The sequence below is a fragment of the Vicugna pacos genome, chromosome 35, assembly GCF_048564905.1.
Source record: "Vicugna pacos chromosome 35, VicPac4, whole genome shotgun sequence".
Taxonomy (NCBI): Eukaryota; Metazoa; Chordata; class Mammalia; order Artiodactyla; family Camelidae; genus Vicugna; species Vicugna pacos.
Genome location: NC_133021.1, coordinates 13,934,654 through 13,960,828, shown reverse-complemented (window position 1 = coordinate 13,960,828; position 26,175 = coordinate 13,934,654). Strand labels below are relative to the sequence as shown.

The following is a 26,175-nucleotide window of genomic DNA, read 5'->3' as shown; positions in this document are numbered from 1 at the left end:
AGTGGGGGGAGGTTCCAGCCTCTCTGCCCCTGTTAAAAATAGCTTTTACTGTTGCCCAGGGGAGATCCTCGTGATTCCTATTAAAAGATCACGTGAATTAAAATACTGTCTTCCTTCCCCGTGGTAACTCACTGGGACTCTCTTAGCTGAGTTCTCTCGTACCTGAGAGAAAGGGCTCCCTGCAGAAGTGCCCTTAGTTCTGCAGAATGCCTGACCCACCTCTCGTATTTGTGTCTGGAAGGCAAAATGCGCTCGGATTGTGCCACTTAGTATTCAGACCATGTCGAGATTCAAGCAAAAGGCCTATCCAGCACAGTCGCCCGGCCAAAGCCAGTCAGCAGTTCACATCACAGTTAAATTACAGGCAAGCGCGGGGCCAACCATGCAGACCTGTCTAGTCAATGAAGCAGCAGAGATAAAAGGAATTGCTGCATAGATGCCAACTGGTGCAGCTTGAATGGGAGGGAGATTGGGGTCCTTTCCAGCGGCCCTCGGTTGGCTGTGAGAGGCCACAGAGGATTCTGAGCAGGAGCTGTCTTCATCCTCCTCCTCCTCATCCTCTGCTTTCCCTTCTCCTCCTCCTTTGTCTTGTCTCAGCATGCAGAGAGTCTCCCAACGTATACAGAAGCAAACAGTTCCTCTGTGCAGCCCCATAGTTTTGCCAATGGACCGCGATGCTCGCCGGCCAGTGGTTACTACTGGATGTAGCAGAGGAAATGCAGTTAATACAATAATTCACAGATGCGAATGCTCCCTTCCATCAACGTCAGCTTTATTTTCTTCCTGATGTACACAAAGCTGGCACACAATGCTCGCTGATGAGGTCATGTCATTTCTAATTTAGAGAGCCTTAAGCCGTCCACTCCAACCAGCGATAGCATCTTAGCAGTTGTCTCGTGAGACTTTACGTAAACAGAAGGAATGCATCCTGGACCATTTGAAAAGGATTGCGAAGGATGACATTGGTCCTCATGAAGATTTCTCGCCCTTTGATCTCTCTCGAATGGCCAGATACAGTTTATGTTCCTGCCGTATTTTAGCCATTCCTGAAATTAATATATCCCAGGACTTTGGAACCAAGTGAGACACAGAAATAAAGATTTGAGATGAATGGATTGTAATGTTTTCATGTCAGTTGTAGAAGGAACAAGGAAGACAAATCAGATTATCTGGCTTTGAGGTGACTCGGCAAATAAAAAGAGAAGAGCGAGACACTAAGAGACATATAATGCCAAGCAAGCAAAAATCTTCCTGTTTTCCTGGGGGGTGTTAGTTTATTGGAGATGGTTTCGCACCTTTTAGAGATGAAGGCTCGGGCACATGTATTAACTCAGTGCCGTCTTTAGGGTAATGTTTTATTGCCACTTCTTTCATCATTTGTCTCCTTAATATATTATTATTAAGTCTGAATTTTTAAAAATCATATCATTTTGATGATTTCGAGTGTGTCATATTTCCTTTTCAGACAACAGTTCCTTTAAAGATTCAGGCTGCTGAGTATAGACAAAGTCACTTTCCATTTTTAAATATACTTTTTCTTTGCAGAAAGTCTGTTCTGCAGGTCAAGGGTGGTTTGAGGGGAAGATGGTCTGTGTTTTGACCACAATGGATACTGAGCGAGTTTTTTTTTTTTTCCTAAGAAGCCTGGAGTTTGGTAAAATCGAGTTAAAAAGTAAAGAATCTGTTTATTATTCTGTGGCCATATGTTTAGAGGGTCGCTTACAGAAATCAAAGTATTATTCATGGAGTGCTCCAGCCAAGGAGACATTTTGAATTCATAAAAGAACTTCACAGTTTGAAAAGAATGCACAGCCTTATGTACTGACACCCCCCCCAGACAAAGGAACACAGTTTAATAATAAGGAATTGTGCTCATGAGATTTTCCTTTTTCTTGTTAATTGGTTACTTTAACTGACATTGTCTGCCAGTATAATGGACACCATTATTCTTAATAGTTCTGTGTTGCCAGATGATGTATACAGACATGATGCAGTCCATTTTAATTATTTCATTTTGCCAGACTTCTTTCCTCTCTGTGTAATCCCGCGGTGAATGCAGACAGTGCTTTTTCTCCTGGCAGACAGTGGTGGACAATACCGCGTTCTAAACTGCTGAAATCAAAGGGGCGTTTCTCACTAACCTGACGTTCCCTTCCTCCTCTGTGTCTCAGGTATGACTACGTGGAGGTCATCGACGGAGAAAATGAAAATGGGCGTTTATGGGGAAAGTTCTGTGGAAAGATTGCCCCTTCGCCTGTCGTGTCTTCAGGGCCGTTTCTCTTCATCAAATTTGTCTCTGACTATGAGACCCACGGTGCGGGATTTTCCATACGTTATGAGATTTTCAAGAGAGGTGAGTAACTTACAGTAGAACAACCATGACTAAGTGCTCATTAACGTCGCTTGGTCTCGTGAAAGACAAAGTGGAAGGAAAGATGAGGAGGGATGTTTTGATCCTTTGGTAAAAAGCCATATATTCCCGTTAAAAATGTTGTTGGAAAATACTTTAAACAAAGAAAAATTACCCAATGTGTGGAGGAAGTACGTTTAAAAAACTTCTTAAATGTATTTTGAGAATCAAAATCTCATCATTCTACTGTGCTGACCCTTGTCTGTAAGGTATATGCCCCATAAAATTCGTTTATGGGCACTTCTTCATATCTTTCTTCTTCAAAAATTAGTTTGATCTACTCTTTTTTTTTTACCATTTTTTATTGAACTATTGTCACTTGACAACGCTGTGTCAATGTCTGGTGGACAGCATCATGTTTCAGTCACACACATACATACATATATTCCTTTTCACATTCTTTTTCGTTATAGGTCACTGCAAGATATTGACCATAGTTCCCTGTGCTGTACAAAGAAACTCGTTGTTTATCTATTTTATATATAGTAGTTAGTGATTATCTATTTTATATATAGTAGTTAGTGATCTGCTCTTGAAGTTTGATTTCTTTTGTTAGAAATGCATGAGTCCCACTTACCTTAAAGTCATGTACACCCCATTTCCTTTACTTTATTGCAAAATTCAAAACGGATAGTTCCCAGGAAGAGCAAAGCCGTCCCCTGGCCTGACTTACAGAGTTTCTAAAGCTACTGAAGGAAGAAGAGGCTTTCTGTTAATGGAAGGATGGTTGGGAAGAGAACTTCTTGGAAGAAACAAAGCAGTCATGCTTTCAATGGCATTCTCTTTAGGAATTATCAGTTGCCCCTCCAAAGTAATCATTTATTAATCTTCTGTTATGATGGTGTGTATTGGGATGGGGTGGAATCTGAGATCACAGAGTGTCCCCGCTTTGAGGAATTAAACACACATTTCAGTCAGTTGATAAACAACGTGTCTTTATCTGGATGTCACAGTTTTTCACAACAGCCTGTAGATTCCTGCTACGTGTTGAAATCAATCTTCTCTCTTACACTGACATTAATGTGGGGGAGACCTTCCAAGGACAGAGGCTCAAGATTTGAACATATTGTCCTGGAATGTAGGAGAAAGAGCTTTATTTAATAGAAAAAAAATCCAGCCACACCAAATGCAAAAGCCTCAGGTCTCCTGGGTCAGTGGTAACCCAGAATAGCAAAAAGAACTTTAAGCATTTCTGGGAACATTTGGCACAACTTCTTTAAATTTCAAAGCAATATGGTACAGCCTCATATAAATATGGAGAGAAGCAGAGAGCTTTCTTTGGAAATTCATCTGAGCACATGCTTAGGGAACCTCTGGTAAAGACAGCAGCAGACTTAAGATCACACAGTTACATCTGTATGCCTTTCCTTGTGTTGAAAGCTGTTTGACTTACAGGAATCATATTGCACACGTGGGTGTATGTACACACATGCGCACGCACACTTGTTCACTTTCCTGCACATGACAGCATCAAAGAAAGAAGGTGTTGGGACGGGAGGCAAGGGTTGCCTTTGGTTGTCAGTATCTCTTAAAGATCTGAAGATGGTTGACGGAGAACGAGGGTGAGAGCGTTCCCTAAGTCCTTAAGAAGACGTCAGCTCCCTTCCAGGCGGACTCGGCCCCCAACACTTCTTAACTAGTCTCCGATGTACCGTCTTTTCCCTGTCCCGGTCTCCAGTGCCAGCCTTGAGGCTTGAAGCCTTATTTTCTTCTTTCTCTTCTTGCCTTCCTACATCTATTGTGGCTCCTAGTTCTTCTGGATTTTCACCCAAAGGTCTAAAGAGTCATGGCTTCAAATATTTTGAATCTCTGTGTTGTACTCCTGCGCCTAATACAATCTTGTAAATCAACTAGACCTCAATTAAAAAGAAGAGAGGGAATCACAGCTTCCTTTCCACATCCGCTGCCATTGACCAAATAGGTGGTTCTTGCCCTGTTCACTTATCCTGCACACAGCATCTCAGACAGTCATCATCAAACCTTCACCTCCCGGAACCTGGCTCTAAGATTGTTCTTCTTAATTAAGGAAAATTAAGGAGCTTTTTATTTTCCTGCACTTGTACCCAGCTTGTCCCCTCTACACACACACAAATGTACATGTATTCATACTGTATGTATACACACACAAACACACACACACACACACACACAAAACTATGGTTCATTAATCAGTTTGTTTTTCCTGAATACTTCAAAATTTCTCCATGTGTGCATGTTTCCTGACTAAATCACTACCATCTAAAACAACGGAAGCCCCTTTCTTTCTCCCTCACTGCACACACCGTGGTCCTTGCCGATACTCCGTAGGAGACCGTTACCTGGTAGAGTGCCTTACGCACCCATAGGCAAGTTCATGGGCGCTCCTTCCTCCAAAGCCACTTAGTGATATCATAGCATCTCTGCTCTTTTGAAAACACAGCACTTCTTCTGGGATGCAGCAACTTCAAGTTTCCTCAAAACATGCAAATTAGACTAATCATAGTTGTACCAATACATTCTTCTTTTCCCTGCTGACCTTGATGTTTCCTGGCAGGAGATGACAGTTCTAAGGGAGAGTTGGACCATGGCTGCCTCCCAAGGGCTGCATTTCTAGAGGACCCACCTTTGCTTGACAGCGGTAGCCAGTACCCCCCTCCCCATGCCTCCTGGAGCCCACCTCCAACTCTTCCCTGTCCTTCTCTGGGCCTGGATAACCCAGGCCCAGATGCTGGAAGAAGCCATAGCTGGTTCCCATGGGTCTCAGCGAGGGAAAGGGATGGTATTTATTGAGAGCAGGATTGGTCGGTTCATATGTTATTTGATTAAGAGTTTGTATATTTAATAATAATTCCAGAGAGAGTATCTTAGCTCTTAACATTATCCTTGTGGTCCTTAACCTTGTGGTCCTTAACCTTACGGTCCATCCTTATGTTCCTTAACCTTATGGTCCATCTTTATAGTCCATCCTTATGGTCCTTCACCTTATGGTCCATCCTTATGGTCCTTAACCTTATGGTCCATCTTTATAGTCCATCCTTATGGTCCTTCACCTTATGGTCCATCCTTATGGTCCTTAACCTTATGGTCCATCTTTATAGTCCATCCTTATGGTCCTTCACCTTATGGTCCATCCTTATGGTCCTTAACCTTATGGTCCATCTTTATAGTCCATCCTTATGGTCCTTCACCTTATGGTCCATCCTTATGGTCCTTAACCTTATGGTCCATCTTTATAGTCCATCCTTATGGTCCTTCACCTTATGGTCCATCCTTATGGTCCTTAACCTTATGGTCCATCTTTATAGTCCATCCTTATGGTCCTTCACCTTATGGTCCATCCTTATGGTCCTTAACCTTATGGTCCATCTTTATAGTCCATCCTTATGGTCCTTCACCTTATGGTCCATCCTTATGGTCCTTAAAAAGGAAAGGGATGCCTAACAAGGAAAGGGCACTCCAGTCTCACAAATAACACCACAAGTGTGGTGTCGCTTGTCCAAGGCTGTGTGTGCACTCCTCACCAGCAGCTCTCTTGCTCCTGGGCACGGGGAGCTGCTCGCCCATCACACCTGTTTATGTGGTGTGCTCAAGCCAGGATCCTTCATCACAGCCCCTGCCAGGGTCCTTTGTAGGGAAGTGCTTACCTCACTGTGGCAAACTTACACAGTGAATAAGAACCCAAGTAAAACAAATTTTGATGTGTAATGGAAGAGGTTGGAAGTTACAGAAGCTTTGAGTTTGAGAGGGTTATTTTTTTTCAAACCCTAAAGCCCCCCTCCCACTTGTGATGCACAGAACCTGAGGACCAGGAAGGTAAAGAGCCCACTGAGGCTACAGAGCAGGCCACAGCCAAAGGCCGGACTAGGACCCAGACGTCCTGGGGCTCCGTCCGGCTCTCCTCCACCACCCCCTGGGGTCTCCCTGGCTTTTGTCAAAATACCTTGGAAAACCTGGGCCGGCTTCCAAAGGCATCTGACATGACACAGGTGAATGCTGAAAGCAGTGGAATTTAGCTGATTTTGAAAGTAGGTCCTTAATTCCTGCCTTTTTTGTTTCTCTCATTAAATCTTAACCTCACCTGGATAATTTTAGCCTCTCAGGAAGGAGAAAGTATTGGGACCTGCATCCACTCTGCTGCTCGCTCTGCCAGCCAAAGCCCTGGGGAGGAGGTTGGAGGTCACCAGGGTCACCATTCTTACATCTTAGAAATAAAATTCTAGAGGGTTCCCAATCATAGACACCTAGATAGACAGACGGATATGACTTTGTGAATTACTGACTTAACTTGGCTTAGTCACTGTCATCTCAGAAGCCACCAAATAGCTTAGAAACATGTTACAAATCACATGGCACATTGCATACTCTCTACCTGAAATTAACATGGCAGAACGCCACCTGTGAATAAGTTCTTAACCAGAATCGAGCAGGTGAGCATTGGAGGCCACCGTGGTGAAGGGTGAGCCACGTGGTAGAGGCTTTGGGAGGTATTTTCTTCAGGTCAGACCTCTACAGACCAGGTTTCTCCTGCCGTCCACTAAGCGGTGTTTTCCCGCCTCTCCGGTGCCACGACTGTCTAAGCCGTGCATGAGGAGAAAGTGATTGATTTGTTTTCTCAGTAGGCTGCCAGGGGCCCCCAGGCGGGGATTCAGCTTTCAGCCCTCACCGCAAAAATAGAGACCCGCTCGTTAGATTTAATGTGTTTGGTGTCTAATATGCCACCTTTAGTGCTTGCCCCTTGGAAACAATATTTAGTTGAGAGCAACCTCAACGAGCCTCTGTATTTAGAGCTGAATCCTTGTGTGCGGGGTGCCCATCAGTAAGACAGCGGGCCAGGAAAAGAACTGCCGAGCTGAACATCCCCAGGTTGGATCCTGGGATTCCAAAGGGATAAATTTGGGAGTCTGAGATTTGCAGATGCTAATCGCTATGCATAAAAATAGATTAAAAAAACAAATTTCTTCTGAAGAGTGCAGGAACTGTATTCAGTATCTTGTAATAACCTTTCGTGAAAAAGAATATGAAAACGAATGTATGTATATATATGCATGACTGGGACAAGACTCTGGACACCAGAAATTGACACATTGTAACTGATGATACTTCAATTAAAAAAAAAAAAGAAGTCAAATCATTTCTGGTTTGCAGAGAGCCGTGGGAGCCAGTGCTTTGACAGTCATGGCCACAGTCGTGGTGATAAGGTTTGGAGCTTCTGTGTTCACAACCCCGTCCGTGTAGATGGCAGTTTTCAGTAGTGCAGTGAACACCACCCCCTTCTGCATTAATTCCATGACTGGAAATTGTGGTCATTCAGAGTCATCAGGTCGACTTGCAATCTATATATGCATGTGCTAGACCAATTTAAATTACAAATCACCATAATTTGTAGTCTTGATAACACCGAGCAGTCACTTAAATTACACATTATAAATATATACGTCACACACACTCACATACATTGACAGATAAGTTTAGAGTGGCCGGCTGTACTGTACCTGCTACTTCGGGGAGGGTTAGGATGTCAACATTGGTATCAGGTGACTTCTGGCAAGAGGACCTGTGACCCCAGTTTATCATGCCCCCACTAACCGCTGTGCTTTACTGGCACACCTGTGTCAACACCATTCCGAATGAGTCACCCACCCCGGGTACACTACCTTTCACATTGAGTTTGTCAAAGAGGCAGAGGTCACATCTGGCAGAGTTACTGAGCCACTGGGGTAGGAATCTGAAACCCAAACTCCCTCCACTGAATTCTCTCCCTCGCCTTTATAAATGTTCAATTTCACCAATAAAGGGCTGTCAGCCTAAGATTTAAAGATTTAAGCTGGAAGGGGCTATAATTATTTCTCTAGGGCTCTGTCGAGATTTCTGTAGCTCACTCATTCATTGCTCCCACCTGGTTTTGAATTTGTCATTTTTTTCCCCTCTGCAGCAGCAGAAGTTTTTAAATTGCTCCCCACAAATGGGAAACGAAGGTGAACACAATAAATCTGAACTTGATTTTCCATACCTGTCATCACCTGAGAAAGGCCGAGTAAAGAGTGATTGGGACAGTGATTGTAATAGGGCTTTTATTAGAAAGATAAGCTGTCTTCTTTGCCCAGTTGTCTCTTGGTAAGGCCGTGTAAGTGGAATCTTCACTTTGCTCCTTTTTTCTTTTGCTCATAGGTCCTGAATGTTCCCAGAACTACACAGCGCCCAGTGGGGTGATAAAGTCTCCTGGCTTCCCTGAAAAATATCCCAACAGCCTTGAATGCACCTATATCATCTTTGCACCCAAGATGTCGGAGATTATCCTGGAATTTGAAAGCTTTGACCTGGAGCCTGACTCGAACCCTCCCGGGGGGATGATCTGTCGCTACGACCGACTAGAAATCTGGGATGGGTTCCCCAATGGTGAGAACGGCAGGGAGCCTCCCCCAGAGGGAGGGGCCTGGGGGGAGGGCACTGGGAGCCTTTCATGGGCGTCGCGATGCATGCAGCCCTTTTAAAAAAGAAGCTCAAAAGGAGACAGCAAAACAAAGCAAACAGTGACTTTCTTTCTGCAGAGCAGCGATGAAATATTTGAGCCCAGAAAGATTCTTAATTTTCTAGTCTAATTCCTTCATTTCATAGATAAGGAAACGAGAGTCCATAGAAGACTATGCAAGGCCTTAGAACTATTTTTGTGACAAAACTGGAACCAAACCATGGTCTTCCTGACTAGAGTGCTTTGCTCATTTCATTGACGGCCTGCTGGTCATTGATCCATAGGCTCATCAGACAATGAGCTCTTTAGACATCCATTAAATCAAACCATTCATTTCACGAACGTGGAGGCTAAGGAGCAGAGAGGTTAAGGACCTGCCAAATTTGTAATGGTGAAATCTGCACCTGTTATGCTACCAAAACATTTAGAAATTTAGGAAAGGAATAAGAGCGTTTGGACGGTCCCAATTTAGACGGCTTCCTCCTCTGCGCACAAGGGAATTTTCATCTTCATCGACTGGAATTGCCTCAATACATCGGCGGTACATACATTGTTCCTATCAACTAAATTCATTGTCCACTCAAAAGCTGCATTTATTGAGTGCCTGCTGTGTGCCAGATAGTGTTTGGCAAACAAAGCAAAGATGGCTGCCCTGTGGAGTTTAGGTTCTGCTGGGGAGTGGGGGATGAGGTAATAAACAGTGTACATGGTGGGAGGGTATAGCTCAGTGGTAGAGCATGTGCTTAGCATGTACGAGGTCCTGGATTCAATCCCCAGCACCTCCATTTAAAAAAGGGGGGGGGAATACTTAAAAAAAAAAAACAGTGTACACTACAAATGATTTCTGTACATAGAAAGTTCGAAGGGGAAAAGTGCTGTAAACAAACCAAAAAAAAAAAATGAAAGGAAGAAAGAGTGGACTAGAGTAAAGGCTTGAGAAGAGCTAGGGTTGGGGGATGAGAGGGGTGGGGGCTTTAAATAGGGCGGGCAGGTCAGATCTCGCTGGAAAAGTGACATTTGAGCCAAGATGTGAAGGAGGCGGGGGAGGGAGCCATGTGGCCTGTTCAATGGAAGTTTTCCATTGTAATCCTTGTGGATTTGAATGTGAAGAGCAAAAATACACACCGACTCTGAGCCGAAGGAGATAATATCAAATAATTTCTTGCATCTGCGTTGGTTGTCTTGCGTTTCGTCTGGTTTAGTGTGGAGATTTCTCTGAAGAACACACTGTACACAGATCAGCAGGGGCAGCTTGGACTTTCTTCCGAATCATGCAGTTGGGGATGTAGAACCGTCTAGAAGGCAGAGGTCATTGTCAAGATGGAGGAAAGGTTGTTTAAGTCAGTCATAAAGGAAGAGCTAGTCTAACGTGAAAGAGATTGCTTTTCTCTTTGAAATGACATGAACACGGTCAGCATAGTTCAGTTTGGATACGCTCCCCAGCAGCAAACAGCACTGGAGGAAACCAGGGTGGAGAGAAAGCGCTGTTGTCACTGGAGCAAATTGAATGAGTTCTCATTATTTTAGCCTGTGCTTTGCTTTTTTTTTTTTTTAACCGTGTAAATAGCGTTATGATGATCTTATCGAAACTCCTTCATTAAGTAATGAGATTTGCCCAAACAGAGCACTGATTGATTTCCAAGTACTCCATCCAATAATTAGGGAAACAATATTATAATAGTACTGTAATAATAGTTGGAACATTTAATAATGGGTTTATTTGTGCCCAACCCACACTTACAGCCTCCCTCTCTAGAACTTACATTTAAACTGACATCTGAAAAGAAGGTCCAATCAACCAACTTATGGAGAAAGGAGCACATTGTTATTAGTGTCAAGGGTTTTCCAAAGTAGTAATTTTCTGGTTCTAGAAAATCACTGAGTTGAAACGAGGAACAAGTAACAATGGAATTTGTCATCTCCGCAATTCACCCATGTTTTAATCTATGGTGTGTTTGACTTATTCCCAGAGAAGACTGGCTTTGGAATATGAAAAATGCGATCATATATTTGTTAGTATTCACGTGGCCTCGTCCAGCCCACATGAGCATAACAGCTCACTCTTTTTTAGACAGAAGACAAGACCACATCCTTGTGGGGCTTTTTAATCAGTGGCACCAGAAACATTTGTGCCCCGGTGGTTCAACACATACAGTTCCTTGCCAGCAAAATCGCTTCCCGTCTTTGACAGCCTTTCCAAAAACAACAACCAGAAGGCACTGAAGGCTTTTAACCATCAAGTGACTTTATGTTACATTTTATCGTAAGCACTGAATTCGACGACCAAGTAATTGAAAGCAACCCATTGATTCAGATCGACTTTGAAGCAAAACAGTTGACTCCAGGGTGCAGATCCGAGGCATGCACGTGGCAAGCCCCACGTCTCCCTCCGTCCCTGTCTCTGAAGCTCTGGAGTCACAAGGAGCAGCTCTGGAGTCATCAGTGGAAGTTCACATGTGGTTTGAGGGCCGCACGCTGCCCTGGTCAGTGCCAAGGATGCTTGTACTGAACTGTGGAGCCAGATGTGCACACCCAGCTCCCCCCACGTGGGTGCAGACGAAGCTAGCCCTCCGTCCAGGCTGGGGAAAGTGCTGGAACCGTGGCTGGAACCCACACTCCGAAGATCATCAACGAGTCTAGGAATAAGCTTCATAAACATGGGATTGAGTTCTGTTTGGTTTTTATTTAGTTTTTATGAATATTAACCTTCTAAAATATACATAGAAAACATAAATGATACAAATATAAAGTGTAAACATTCCAAAACATAGATGACATAATAAGCAAATTTTTTTTTTCTGGGGAAAAGTTGCAACATCCAGATATTCTCCGCCAAAAGGTTTCTTATTGTAAGAAAAGTATACCTGGCCAGTCTTATGCCATTTTGAAGTGTCCCCTTTTTTGTTTATTTGTTCAAAATACCTTGTTTTGAAAGTACCTCTTTATAGTCGATTATTGCCCCTTTTTTTCTTTTTCACCTAAAAAGATGGCAGAAAAAAAAAACTGTCTGATTCTGAGGTCAGGTTAGAATTAACGGAAGGATTAGTGGGAAGATAAATGGGGTGAGCACTTCCCGTTGCAGCTGTATCTTCCAAACAGCACGAATACTGTGTCACCTCCACCCCGGAGAATATATGAAGATCACAGTCCTGCTCTCTCCCAGGAGAGAGCTGAGTACGCGCTGCCGGCTTCAACTCTTCAGTCCTCCCAGTTTGGAATTACACTTCTGCTTTTGTGACATTGCATTCCTCTCTTTAGCCTTCGGCTCCCCAGTCACGGAAGTAGGGACCCCAGGAGCCGTGACCGTGCCCGTCCACAGGCGAGCGCACGTACGAGCCGGACCAGGGGACTCCCTCCACGCCGGCTCAGACCAGCACTGCATCAGCGCAGTCGTCCAGGGAGATTCAATACCTCTTTGTATGACAGTCGAAGAAGCCTTTCACTCTCCTATCTTGAGGGCTCCCAGAGAGAGTCGCACGCTGCTGTCCGGGGGCGATGTTCGAAAGGACAGAAGGCAGATTTACCCAGCCTGTCTCCAGCATTATAAACCAGTGAGTCATGCAGACTCTCTAAATTATGGGTCTGCACCAGACAAGTTCTCTTCTGTTTCCTCTTTCAAAGAGACTCCCCTCTCGGCCTCCCCAGAGGAATTGGCGATGGTGGGCAGAGCGGGGCCGGCCCGGAGCTCGGGGGGTGACGGCAGCTTGCCTTGTGTGCTTGTATTCTTGGTAAGGTCAGTGGCTTGGCGATCAGAGAATGACCCCGAGGATGAAGGCTGTAAAAGTTTGCCCACAAACGAGAGACAAAGGAAGTTAAGAAAGGACAATGATGGAATTTAAATGGGGGAAAGAACGAGGGAGAATGAAGAGACTAAGCCTCCCGCTGAGAGTGCAGACCAGAAGCGGGTTCTCTCCGGGGAGAGGAGAGGCCTGAGCTGCTGGTTCATAAGGTATTTTCACACACATGTTAAGGGCGACTGCGCTCCGCTACATCGGGAAGGAAGAAAGTGTGGCATTGGTGGTGGGGCCATATTCAGAATGAAGAAGGCCTGGGGCCAGGATTGAAACTGAAGAGAAATGGAGAGCAGTGAGAATTTCATCTGAAATGCTTTCTTCTGCCAGCTGGGAAGCCTACCATCATGACATTTCTCCTCTGTTCTGCAGAGCCGCCGCCCACAGCCACGTGGCACCTTGTGGATCATTTGTACCCATCCCCTCAACAGGAAGCCTCCTTGCTCTCCTCATAATAAAGCCAGTGGGCGACTCACACAGATGTGTGGGTGCTGGAGAGGAAGGGAGGATGGAGAGAGAAATCTAAATTCAGTCACATCCAATCCTTCGAGTGCCTGGAGAACTTATCAGATATTCAAAGCTGCCATTTTGCACTAACTCAAATAGTAAACCACTTTGGTTTAGTTTCTTTAAAAAAAAAAAAAAAAAAAAAAGGAGGATCAGCCAAGAACTGAAAGCCTGTTAGCCCAGGATCTGAGTGCTATAAAAGGCAGGGTGCTCAGATAGCCGCCTGCCAGGAGCCCAGCTGGCAGGTGGGGTCCCGGGGAGACCAGCTCTTCTGGGGTTCGCGCTCTCAGTCACACCGGAAGCTTCTCCCAGCCCTCTCCAGCTGCCTTCTGCATCCAAGGGGCACACATAGGCCTTGGAACACCACATCCCTGCGGAAAGCCCATCCCTCCAGAGAAAGGTCCATGCACTGTGCCTCCTTGAACAAAGCAATCACTCTTAGTTGGAATGCACAGAACCGTGGATTTCTGGGAAGGGAAAATGGCCCAAACCAGGTTGTTCTTCTAAGCCCAAACCATCTGCCATGTTTTTACCATATGTGCAATGAAAAAAATCTAGAGAAAAGGGTTTGGGTTTTGGGGTGGTTTTTGTTTGTTTGTTTGTTTGTCTGCTTTTTGTCTTGCTGCTGCTGCAGACAGGGGATGGAGAGATTCTCCAAGCACAGGGGGCTTCTGCACCGTGTCCGAGACAGCTGGCAGTTGGCCCCTGGACACAGGAGTGATGCAGTCCTCTCTCTCGGGTTTGGGAGAGAAGACCCTGGGCCAGAAGTGAGAAAGCTGCATTTTCTTCTGTTTTGCTTACAATCTGCTATTATGCACACATCGTCGGTGTCTATAGTTTCTAAAATTCTTTAATTGTTAGTTACTGACTCGTCTGCAGGGAACGCCCTTAGTGGGACAGGATCCTATAAGATTGTCTGAGACTGTGATGTTGATCACAGCCAGGCTCCAGGACTGAAAGATGGAAAGAGGAAGGAAATGGGGGTTCCCCAGGACTAGGTCTGATCTTGGTACTGCCCTGGTGCCAGGACTGGTTTCTGGAACATTCCCATCCGGGGGGAATGGGGCAGGTGACTCCAAGAGTCCTCAATGGGCGATCACAGCCTAGCTGCAGCTTCTGGGCGCTGGACTGTGTGTGTGCACCATGCGGTCCTGGAGACGGATGCCAGGATGCCACTTGACAGCCCGAATCTCCTTTGCAGTCAAAGCGAGCATTTCGGTTTTATTCCTGAACACAGTCCTGCTCACTGGGGAGCGCAGTGATGCCTGTTATGGCCCTTCTGAGCACACTTTAAAATCCTCTCCGCAAACCCGATCCAATATGTTCACTGCCAACCAATTAAGCAGGGAAGACTTGCTTTGGGTAGGAAAACACTGCTGGGTTCCGCTGGGGCCCATGTTTGCAAATGGCTATGCTTGCATCTGCTGCAGAAGGGGAGGCATTTTCATGGTCTCTGCGTCTCTCCCTCTGCAGTGGGTCCCCACATCGGGCATTACTGTGGGCAGAAAACCCCAGGTCGCATCCGCGCCTCCTCCGGCATCCTGTCCATGGTCTTCTACACGGACAGCGCCATCGCCAAGGAGGGCTTCTCGGCAAACTACAGCGTCTTGCAGAGCAGCATTTCGGAAGGTCAGTATTTACTCATCCTGCAAAGCCCTGCAGCGAGCTCGCTGTCACCCCTCCTCCTGCGGCCACAGGAAACACTAAAGACCTGTTTTGTGAGTTGGGGTGCAAGTGTTTCTTTTGCTCTCTTAAATGGTTTTTATGACTATCAATAGAAAGAGATATGTGGTGTGCTTTCTTAATAAAATTAGGTGTGAGAAGGCTGCTTGGAAGCCTCTGAAATTAGGGGAGAAAAAGTAGGAAATGAAAAAATTGTGCTCTGAAACAGTGACCTGCGGCCAGATCGCCTACCTGGCACCTGCAGGGCGTGTGGGCTGAGAGTCAGGAGAGGACAGGCGTCGACCCCGGATGGCGAGGACCCGTCTGCATCGGCGCGGCTCACGGGCGGCGGGCAGGTGGAGCAGTTGGTCCCTCGTGCCATGGTTTGGGAATACCCCGGCAGAAGCTGATTTTGTTCTCCTTACGTGAACGAAAGTGGATATTCGTGTCAAAGAAGCGTGTTTTCTTTTTGGCTATAATTTCCCATAAAACAAAAAAGAGGACTATGTTTTCGTATCTCATTAAAGTACTCAACTAACTCAGCCCTTCCTCAAAGTTTATGTGGTCCCCAGCTCTCTGAAGGGCCCAAGGGGAGGGAAAAAACCTGAAAGAACAATGAATAAATTGTGTTTCATCGATTCTGGCTGCCACGTTGTCAGGCAGCACAGGCAGAAACAGCGGGAGTTTGGGGACCTGCTCCACAGGCCTGCACGGGTCTCTTCTCCCAGACCATACTGGAAAATCAAAAGGCCAATTAAACTTCAAATCTTATTTGTACCTAATTTATTTGATTAATTAATTCATGTATTTGGAGGCCTTATTTTTGGTCCAGCAAGACCCTTTTTTATTTTTATTTTTTGAAGTCTTGAATATTCTAGGAAATTCTTTTATTTTTTATTGAAGTTTAGTTAATTTATAATGTTAGTTTCAGATGTAGAGCAAAGTGATTCAGCTATATATCATATACATATATTTTCAGATTCTTTTCCATTATAGCTTGTTACAAGAAATGTTGAATATAGTTCCCTGTGCTATGTAGTAGACCCATATTGTTTATCTACTTTAGATACAGTAGTGTGTATCTGTTAATCCCAAACTCCTAATTTATCCCTCCACCTTTTTCCCCTTTGGTAACCATAAGTTTGCTTCCTATGTCTGTGAGTCTAGTTTTGTAAATAAGTTCATTTGTATCTTTTTTTTTTAGATTCCACATATAAATGATATCGTACAGTATTTGTCTTTCTCTGTCTGACTTAATATGATAATCTCCAGGTCCATCCATGTTGCTGCAAATGGCACTATTTCATTATTTTTATGGCTGAGTAGTATTCCATTGTATATGTAGTTGACAACTTTTTTACCCATTTGTCTGTCGATGGACATTTAGGTTGTCTCCACGTCTTGGCTCTTGTGAACAGAGCTGCTATGAACACTGGGGTGCCTTTGTCTTTGGACCTCTTTTCTATGACAAATATCAAACCTAAGCTTAAATGTATGAAACCAGTGAAAGAAACCTTTTATGCCATAAAACGTTACTCATTATGATAGAAAATTTGGAAGATATGAAAGTTCACTGTGAGTGTTCTGGATGATTGAGAATCTTCTATTTAATCTCTAGAGGTTTGGGGGGTTTTGTTTGTTTGTGTTTGTTTGTTTTTGCACTTTGGCACTTTGGGTGCACATTTTCCTAAAATTGATTATTCACTTCCCAGCGTCATAGTTCATGTTTCATTGTCCACCGAGTACATGAGGCCGATGGAGTGCATGTTTTTGTGATTCACGGCCATCATTGTGCTCATTACAGTTTATGCTGGGGAGCTGTGTTGCTGTTTGGGACTCTACAATACTGCTGTTTACCCCTGAGGGACACCCTTATGTTTTAATAGAATAAACTAGCGTGTTAAAAATCATGGCCAAACCAGGCCAGGGACATGAGAACCAAGGGAGCCTGAGAGAGGAGACCTGGGTACCAACTGCAAGGAATCTGTAGGACAGAGAGTTAAGGTCGATCTAGCCCACCAAATATTGTCCCAAAATGGACAAAGGTCTTTTTCACTTGTCTTAGATATTGGAGGAAGCAGTAAAATTTTAATTAAATACAGCTTTCAATGGGCACCCATGTAGCATATCCACCTCCATCCTGAATTTCCATCTTTTCCGAAAAACTTTCTAATAGTATCTGTGTCAATCTCGGTCCAGTTGGAAAACTAATTAATTGCTGTGAGATCTTCACAGCATTGCTTTTCAGAATTCCTGCCAAGAAAATGCAGGGTTCAGTGCTATAATCCAGCAGGTCCCTTGCCGTCAGCGTCTGTAAGACTTTGTGTGAACATCAAAAGGAATCTTGTAGTCTTCCAGATTAAAAAAGGAAAGATGCATCCAAGGATGCACCCTGGGGTCCCCACGTTTGATGACTTGGGGCCATTTTTTCCCCTTCAGACTTCAAGTGTATGGAAGCACTGGGCATGGAGTCAGGAGAGATCCACTCCGACCAGATCACGGCCTCTTCCCAATACAGCACCAACTGGTCTGCAGAGCGCTCCCGCCTCCACTACCCTGAGAATGGGTGGACTCCTGGCGAGGACTCCTACCGAGAGTGGATCCAGGTATGGGGCACAGGACTGGGCACACTGGGGAGGGGGTGCTGGGCCATCTGAACAGGTGGTTGAAAAACAGCTGTGCCACCTGCCTTCAGAGGCGAGAAGGCCGGCGGACACCAGTGTCATCAGTCTGCAGAATCCCCACGTCAGAGAACAGCATGCCCAGGGACAGCCCCCGGAACCCAGCCCTCTTCTCAGGTACTGACACACGACTCTCCCAGAACCTGGGCATGGATGTCTCCCTTGGGTAACAGCTAAAAGTCTGACTTTCCCCCACAGCCCCACACTGTCTGTGGACAGCCTTCCTCCTTCAGCAGATTTTTTCTTTCCTTGCTGAAATACATTAAGTTTACTGACTGGTGAAATCATGGTTTTGTAAGGTGTTTTGTGTGTGTGTTTGTTCAGGGTAGAAGAGAGGAGAATGGAGTTGAAGATGGCGTTACTTTCCCACACAGGTTCATACAGCATGTGCCCAATGTGTGGTGTAATTGATGGCACTGGTCTCTGCGGATTACATACAGGGCCGTATGTGTGAAATGGACGCATCTCCATCCGTAGTAGTGATGTGGGTCTGCTTTCTCCACGTTCTCTGACACTCCCTTCCCTGCCATCACCCTTACGTGCCCCCCCAGGGCTCCCCTCCTTTGCTTCCCCGCCGGGACTCACCTCCCAGGTCACCCCTCGCATCCCACTCCCAGAGCCTCAGCCCACCCCACCTTGATGTCTCCCCACCCAAGGCTTCTTGTTCTTGACTTTTTGACTCATTGGCGCATCGACCATCCTACCCGGCTGTGTGGGTTAAACTGTGGGCAAGTCAGACAACGCTGTTTGCTGAAGAGTCCAGGCTTCCTTTTCAAGACAGTAGGCAGAACCCGTCTTCCATTCATGGCTGGATGTATAAAAAGGACTAGTTCCCAGGGAGGGCTTCTAAGCAAGAGAGAAAAAAAGCAAGATGATTAATCCCCTCCTTCCTGCATCTGTTGCCGTTTCAGACATCTGAGCACAAACACCAGGCTTTGTTTTACTTTGGAAAGGTCAGTATTAGTTTAACATACACTTTAAAGTGGGGTGGCCTATTTCAGGAGACTGAACTCATGCTCACCTCAAAATGACAACACCGAGAAGCGTGTGGAGGGTGAGAAGAGATGAGACTTTTACTTTAGGGTTGCTGAATCCGGCTCCAGATCAAGTCAGAAAGGAGATGATCTTGCCGACGTCAGAAGAGCTCCTGGAGCCCGTCTGCACAGTCCCCGCCAGCAGCCGTCCGCATGATTGACAGCTGTGCTCTAGAGGGACGCTTCCATTCTGCAGAGCTCAGCACGTCTGCATGCGGATGGCGTTCTATTCTCGGTGATGTGGCGAGCACTCAGTAATTTAGGGGTGGGGGTCTTGCAAGAGTTCTGAAAACGCAATGGTAGCAATTCTGAGCGAGGAATTCTGTGTCCGTAGAAACATGGGGACAGAGGGGCTCTCACACAGCCTTTGTCAACAGGACAGGGTTTACATCCTTCTCGAGAGCTGGATGCAATTTGAGATTGTCCCAGAAGAGTCGTCTCAGGTGGTCCAACTCTTTCTATCAAAATACGGTCAGGAAAGCTAGGTAGCCAGCCCCCCCGAGCAAGAAGGTTTCTTTCTTGCTCACGCCACCCCCGTCTCTGAGTCGGTAGGGGGTCTGCCCCGCGTATTCTCACATGAGGACCTATTCGGAAGGAGTGGCCATCATCCCAGACGTCACCCACTTCTGTCTCCAGAGCACATCCCCCGGCCACACCTAACATCCAAGGGGCAGCAATTCGACTCGTGCTGGAGGGAGGATACCTGGAAATACTGGGTGGACAGACAGGTGACGCTGGTGCTCTTTGTGGAATAGCTGCCACTTACAGAGTTTTGTCTGTGCCCCGACTTCTGCTGAGCACTTGACACATCTTTATTTAATCCCCCAGCCGTCCGGGGAAGGAGGGCCAGTTGTCCCCATCTTTAAAATGAGGGCGCTGAGGTTCAGGGAGGGGAGGAAGGTCACAGTGGTGCCCCGGCTTGGGAAGCCAGGTCTTCCAGGCTCCAGCACTCCTCCACACTGCGACGTGCTCATCCTTTCCATTCGGGGGCTCTTGTGAAGCGTCGGCCACCTCCCTCTCTGCTTCCCCTCGTGTTGGGGAGGCTCACAGCGGGCTGAGTCGGGGGCTTCCTGTTTCTAAACCCAGAACACCAGGCCCCTGGTTCTCCGTCCCTCCAGGAGGCAAGTGTCAGGAGTCACTGTGCATCAGTTCCCCTTGAGGGAAGACGACCTTTTGCTCCTGCGGGAGCTCCGGGGGCTCACTGACATGCTGGTGGCGTCTGCGTACCTGGTGGGGGCTCTTATCATCCTGCGATCACCTAATTATGAGTAATTTCATGTGTTTTCCAGCTTTCCTGAAACCCCTTGGAGGTGGCTGGCTTGTTGTTTTCTCTGGGTAGATGTTTAACCAGTTAACCCGCGAGCTCAGCATCTGTGAGGCTGGGGCCCGAGCCCCCCATCCCGTGCCCATCACGGTTGGGGGGGGTTTGTTTTCTCGTTCGGTCTTGTCGCATTTTGCATGAAACGGACCCCACAAAACATGTTGCTGTAGCAACAAAGACAAACATTTGCATGTGGTAAATGAATAAGGCAGCCCGGACGCTGACCATCCTTCCCCAACAGGAGCGCGGTCTTTGGTTCCATTGTTTTCTCTGGGAAATTACCGAGTGACATAAAAAACAATGCATCATTAACCGCCAAGGCGATTGGCCACCTTGTCACTTCCTGTGCGATCTGATGTCTGGCAGAAAGCTTAAGAACCAGGCAAGAGGCGGGCCAGTGGGAAGGAGCATGAAGGGAAGTCCTGGCTTGGACGTTTGCACGTGGTCACATCCAGCTCCAGAGGCCGCTGCTCGTCCCGAGAGGAGGACGCCTCACAGTCCTCAGCGGGAGAGCTAATCGCCCTGGAAGGCTTGCCTGTTTTTTTTTTCAGTGTTCCGTTCTGGTCCGTGTCCTAGAATTGCTTATCTTTTATTTAATCTGTTTCTTTTGTTTGTTTGTTTCTGGTTAAACAATCAAGGATTCCAGGTAAAGACTCCACGCATCAACGATGCTAGAAAAATTCATAATTTTCAAGCACGTCATTAGGGACCAAGCCTTTAACCTCCTTGAAACTGAGTTTCTTTTCCTATCAAATAAAGGTAACATCGCCTTCCCCGTTCAGCCCCTCACAGACTGTGCCACCGTGACTCTCGGAGAAAGGCAGGCTTGGTTTTTTTCTTTTCAGAGCCACAAATCTAGTGCGTGGAATAAGAGTCTGATCAGGAGACACGGTCTCCTAGGTCCTGATGTAACCGTTCAGACACGGAGCAGAGTTTAATTTGTTAATTATTTCAATGTTTTATTAATGACAGTGTTCACCACACTGTAAACAGATTTATCCTTCTAGTTTTAATTGAAGCTCTTGGGACTGCTTTCCTCAAAACAACTGTGACTTTTCCCTGATTAAAATGCCAGGAGACAAGAGAGAAAAAGAAAAAAAGAGGCAAGGGATGTAATGCCTGGATGGGATCTGTGCTTCATGGATCTAAAGAAATAAAAGTGGGACTGGGGACTAATCAATTACCACACCCTCCAGTGACTTTAGAAGTAGAATTATTTGATGAACCAACTCAGGCTGAAACTCTGTCTCCAAATTTGGTAGCATTGTCTTTTCTGGGGGGAAAAAAATTGATGCCAGATTATTCATGCCTTCCTTGATTCCAGAGGAGCAGAAAGCAGTTGGCTTCTAAACCACATCCTGTTTGCTTTGGTCGACCCGCCCCGTTATGGATTAATGCCACAGAAGAGGGAAATCTCCAAGGGGACCCTCTGGGGCTGTGAGGATATGTCAGAAAGCCCTTCTCTGCCCACTGCCTTTTCCAGGACAGGTGTTCATTCTGAGGCCGAGGGGGAGGAAGGTTCCAGAAGAGAGGAGCTCGTGGTCACCTTCGGAGGAGGCTTGTTTCCATGTTTTCCTTTTGCCTTAGATGGATTTCTCCTGGGTAATATTCCACATTTCCTAACTGAAGGAGCTTTGAAAGCAGACACCATAACCAAAGGCCTTGGTGTAAGGAGATGGGTTGAACAGAGTCAAAACACGTCCCCAACCACACACAAACACGCACACACATGTGCATGCAGGGTTCACTTACTCACAGACATAAGGTCGAAGAAAGTGGGTGCCTTTGTTAAAACTCAGCTGGTCAAAGCCAAGCAGCCTTGAGGTTACTTTGAGGATTTTTTTTTTAATTGAAGTATAGTTGATTTACAATGTTGTGTTACTTTCTGGCGCACAGCGTAGTGATTCAGTCACACACACACACATATATTCTTCTGCATATTTTTATTATAGGCTATTGAAGGTCATTGAATGCAGTTCCTGCCCTGTGCTCTGCAGCGGGACCTTGTGGCTTCTCCCTTTTATACACAGTAGTGTGTCTCTGTAAATCCCAAAGAAGGATTTTAAAATTCATTTTAAGACATGTTCTAACAACAAAACCTTATGTTTCTTTAGCCCTTTTCCTGTTTAAAGTTCCCTTTTCATGCACATCCCATTGTAGTTGTAGAAGGTCAGTTAAGCGGACCAGAGGTTTTGTCTGCACCTTCATACGAGCAAGCGGAGGCCCCGAGAAGTCAAATAGTTAAGTCCCCGCTTGGGGAAAAGCTGCAGTGCGTGGGGAGAGTCAGTCTCGCACGACGGAAGGGGCCTTCCTTCCTGAGACCTGGGACCAGAGTCACTGGCATGGGGACGGCTGAGCGCGGGCAGCAGCTGGTGAGTCATGGCCTGTGGTCGGATGTGAGCCAGGCCCAGGGTGCGACTGGCTCTGCAGAGTGTCTTTGGCCATTTGAACTGTGAGTCTTCACCTCCTGCTCTGGCAGATGCGGTCAGCCATGCGGTATCTCTCATGCCCACTACACAGAGCAGAACGAAAAGCCTGGTGAGGTCTTCGGTCTTGATAACAGAGGAGACTGTTATTCCGAGAGCCATGTTCCTAATTCCCAGCCCCAGAGGCTTTCCTTTAGTCCAGGGGGGCCCTCAAGGTTTACCGCCCACGGGCTCCCCCACATCCACCCGGGGCTGTGAGCAGTTGCCACCAGCAACTGCTGCAGTGGCTCCATCATGACTCAGAAATTAACTATCCATTACAACTTGCTGAGAACGGAGATGAAAGATCATTTAAAGGCATGGACCCAATTCCAAGAGCTAAGAAGGGGCTGGCTGACATCCTTTAAGTGCCAAATGGAATGAAATAACTTATGAGTTCTTGGAAATGGTCCCTCTGACACACAGCATTATGACATTTTGTTGTTGTTGTTGCATTTGAGGTGGGACAAGTGTGTTGCTTATTTGATGAGAAGAATGTGTTGTCTGAAACCCTTGTGTTTTGTCTTTAAAGGGAGGGTTTCCCCAGACTGAAAGTAGAAACTGAAGCCATTTATTTGAACAAGTTTTGTATCTAATTTTCTTTCCTTCTGAACTTTCTCAGACAAATCTTTCATCCCCTTATATGAGTGTCGAGCATGGAGCAGGAATCTCCTAGGAAATAGTCTGCGATTTTGCACACCACTGCTAGTTTCTAGCAGGTTTCTCATCTGTAGTGCTGTGTTCAAAATCGGTTCCATCTGCTCAATTGGACGAATCCAGAGCATATATTGAGGCAAATTATCCTGATTGTAAGCACTCTGCGCTTATCAGCCAGACGCTTCAGGGGGTGCATTTCCTCATTCAGATCATTAGTAAATGGCTGAAATTGCAATGAAATATACTTTATAAATGCATAGAGAGAACAGGCAGAAATAGCTCACTGGGTTACCCAAATGTGGAATGATGCATGTGAAACATAATGTTGGCAAATTTAGGGAAAATACAGCTGTTTAATTGAATGTTTGTTCCCCAGGTGTGTATGTGTTTAGTGCAAATAACATTAACATGCTGTTTTAGCTAAAACATTGATCTGGAAGGGAGACAGTTGGCTTTGTTAAGAAGTCGCCAAGGTGACCCTTTGGTTAACTCACCCTAACTCTACACTGACTTCTACTTTCTGCATAAAATAAATGCTCTCCCCCCACCCTTTGGATATCACGGGCTTATTATCTCTAACTAGGTTTCCACCCGGGAAGCCTGTGTCCCGAAAGTGACTGTCCCCTGAGGGCTTTTCCCAGTGCTTTCTCTGGCACCTTGGTGTTCCCCATTAGAGGAAGTCATCCGATGGAAGTGTATAATAGGAAATGTATACAGGAACAGATGAAATTCAGCATTTTTTGGTTTGTGTTTTTTTTTTAAGAAGGATATGATTAGGGGAAAACAGCATACACATCTGACATAATTTTTTTAGACATTTCTAGCTGTTGACTTGTCATCTAGAAACCACCAAGACAATTTGAACCATGTTGGTCCAGTTGACTACTTAATTCAATTTTAAAAATCAGCCAGAGGATTTTACTGGTTAGTATTTCATGTCCACGGCCCTGCAGGGAAGTGCATGACGCTTAAAGGAGCCTCTTAGACGTTTATGACAAAGCATCACTGGGAAGACAATGTTGAAGGAACAACAACTGTTTAGGTAGAATTACGCCTCAAAATAAGCATGTGCAGCAAGAACATTCCTTTTTGCTTGCTGTTTTAGTTTCTTACGGTTTTATGCCAGTGTCTGTTTGGAACCAACATTCATAGTTAAATTCTAGAGGAGAGGGTTTTTTCCCCCTTTCTTTCTAAAATATCTCAACTTTAAGAGTAAGACTAAACACAGATGCAAGCATCCTTTTGTCTAAATTCCTTATTTTGCGCAAGTTCAGAGGTTCCAGCAAGTTAACGGCCGAACCTGGCCTCCAGGCTTCGTGTCCTTGCCCTCACTTCCTGGCTACCGCTCAGTTGTAACAATACAAGGAAATGGCTTGGAAACGTCTTTGAAGATGGTGTCTGCAGACCGAGCAAGCACACGTAAATCCCAGTGTATCCCTCCTTAGCGGCTGATGGGTGAATGATGTCACTGCAGGAGCTTCAATTCAAACAAATGATTAGACTTTCTCTAGAGCAGGGTTTCTGCCTCTGGATAGTCCTGACACTTTGGATTGGGTAATTCTTGGTCATGGGGGCTGTCCTGTGCCTTACAGGATGTTTACCAGCACCCCTGGCCGCCATTCACGAGAAGCTAGTAACACACACGTACACACACACACCCTCAATCACATCGACCAAAAACATCTCTAGGCGTTGCCAAATCACCCCTAACTGAAAACCACAGGTGTAGAAGATGCACCAAATCCTAATCAAGTTGTTTTTAAAATAATCAGACAGATCAGCAGTTTGGAAGTAAAAAAGGAGCTCATTGCTTGGCTGGTATTTGTCACTTTTCAACCACTGATCGGAGACGTTCTTTGAACAGAACCGTCCTTTTGTTTTCCAAAAATATAGATGCATATGTTCACCTCGTGTAGGAAAACAGCACTGTAAACCTGCTGGCTTATTTATCTTAAGCTTCGTTGTTTTTAGCTCTTAAAAGTGAACCCGTTGTTTAGCTAAGTAAGTGCAGATGTCATTTCAGAGTCCCGCACAGCCGGGTCTCAGAACGCGCTGATATGGACGAGACAGAGAAAAGGAAACAAAGGGCGAGACCACCAGTCATCGCTGACCAGCTCAGGGGAGAGAAGCCTGAAATGAGCTTTTCCCACCTGGACGCAGGGCGTCTCCGACCTTGACCAACCTGCTCTGGTTCGTTTGCAGTATGTAAATCAAAGGCTCTTTTCCCTTTTTTTTTTTTTTTAACTTCGGATATAATCAAGAGTCAGGAACTGTGTTTGAAAAGCCCATCTATGGCTTATTAACTTATCTTTTCATGGGGAAAGTGCTGCTGAGTCTCCAGTTCCGTAACCTAAACAGCGACACACTAGGATCTGTTAGCAGGCGGCCCCACGTTTGCCGGCCAATCGCGAGGCGAGGTTGATGGTCTCACATCTGTTTTAGGTGAAAGGCTGTTCCTGTTTGTGGTATTTAAAATTTAAAGAACTTCAGTTATTATACAATTGGGAATCCTCGGGGAGTAAATGTTAATGAAATCCATAACGTGCGCAGATTTTACGACGGCCACTTTCAGGAATCCCTTTGGTGGGGTTTGCGGATTTGTGCCCCAGCGGTAATCAGCGCACCTTTTACAGAGTGCGTGAGTGTTCACATCGAGGCGCGACAGCGACGTTTATGCAGCGTGTAATGTGACACGCCAACTCCTAAGCTTTAAATAGCTTTCCTATCGGAATTTGAAAGCCCCAGAGCAAAAATATCTGTGTTCTTCGGAACTGGCAAAACCCACAGTGTGAAACTTGTCTAGCACATTCACAGTGACCTTCCCCAAAGGTAAAAAAAAAAAGGTCCACCCTGGAAATTCCAAAGCCAGGATGTGAGTGGGTATTCTGTGCCCTTAGATGTTTCTCATTTAATGCACCATTTGAGAGCTCCACATCAAAATAGCAATTCTGGATGCTGACCTGAAACAGAGACACAATCTAACACACACGCTTATTTCCTTTCTCCACTGCAAGCTCCCGGTCTTCAGATCTCATTCAATTCTACGTTCAAACAAAGCGAGGAAAGTAGATTAAATTAAAAATGCTCTATAAATCCCAGTAGTAATAAAATGCATTACGCTTTTATATTTCCAACTATTGGACAGAGTAGGCGTTTGAGACTAACTGCACATGTTATGACTTAGAATGATCACATATGC

General features: G+C 45.6%; 1 protein-coding gene across 7 annotated transcripts in view; it reads left to right on the top strand.

Moving 5' to 3' along the window:
- NRP1 (neuropilin 1) overlaps positions 1-26,175 on the top strand; it is a 146,911-nt gene that overhangs the window by 51,831 nt on the left and 68,905 nt on the right. For all 7 annotated transcript variants that reach the window (XM_072955463.1, XM_072955458.1, XM_072955462.1 and 4 more), the window contains 4 exons: positions 2,172-2,353; positions 8,558-8,785; positions 14,630-14,785; positions 17,258-17,424. In XM_072955463.1, the coding sequence (XP_072811564.1) occupies positions 2,172-2,353; positions 8,558-8,785; positions 14,630-14,785; positions 17,258-17,424 (733 nt within the window). The remainder of the gene's footprint in view (positions 1-2,171; positions 2,354-8,557; positions 8,786-14,629; positions 14,786-17,257; positions 17,425-26,175) is intronic.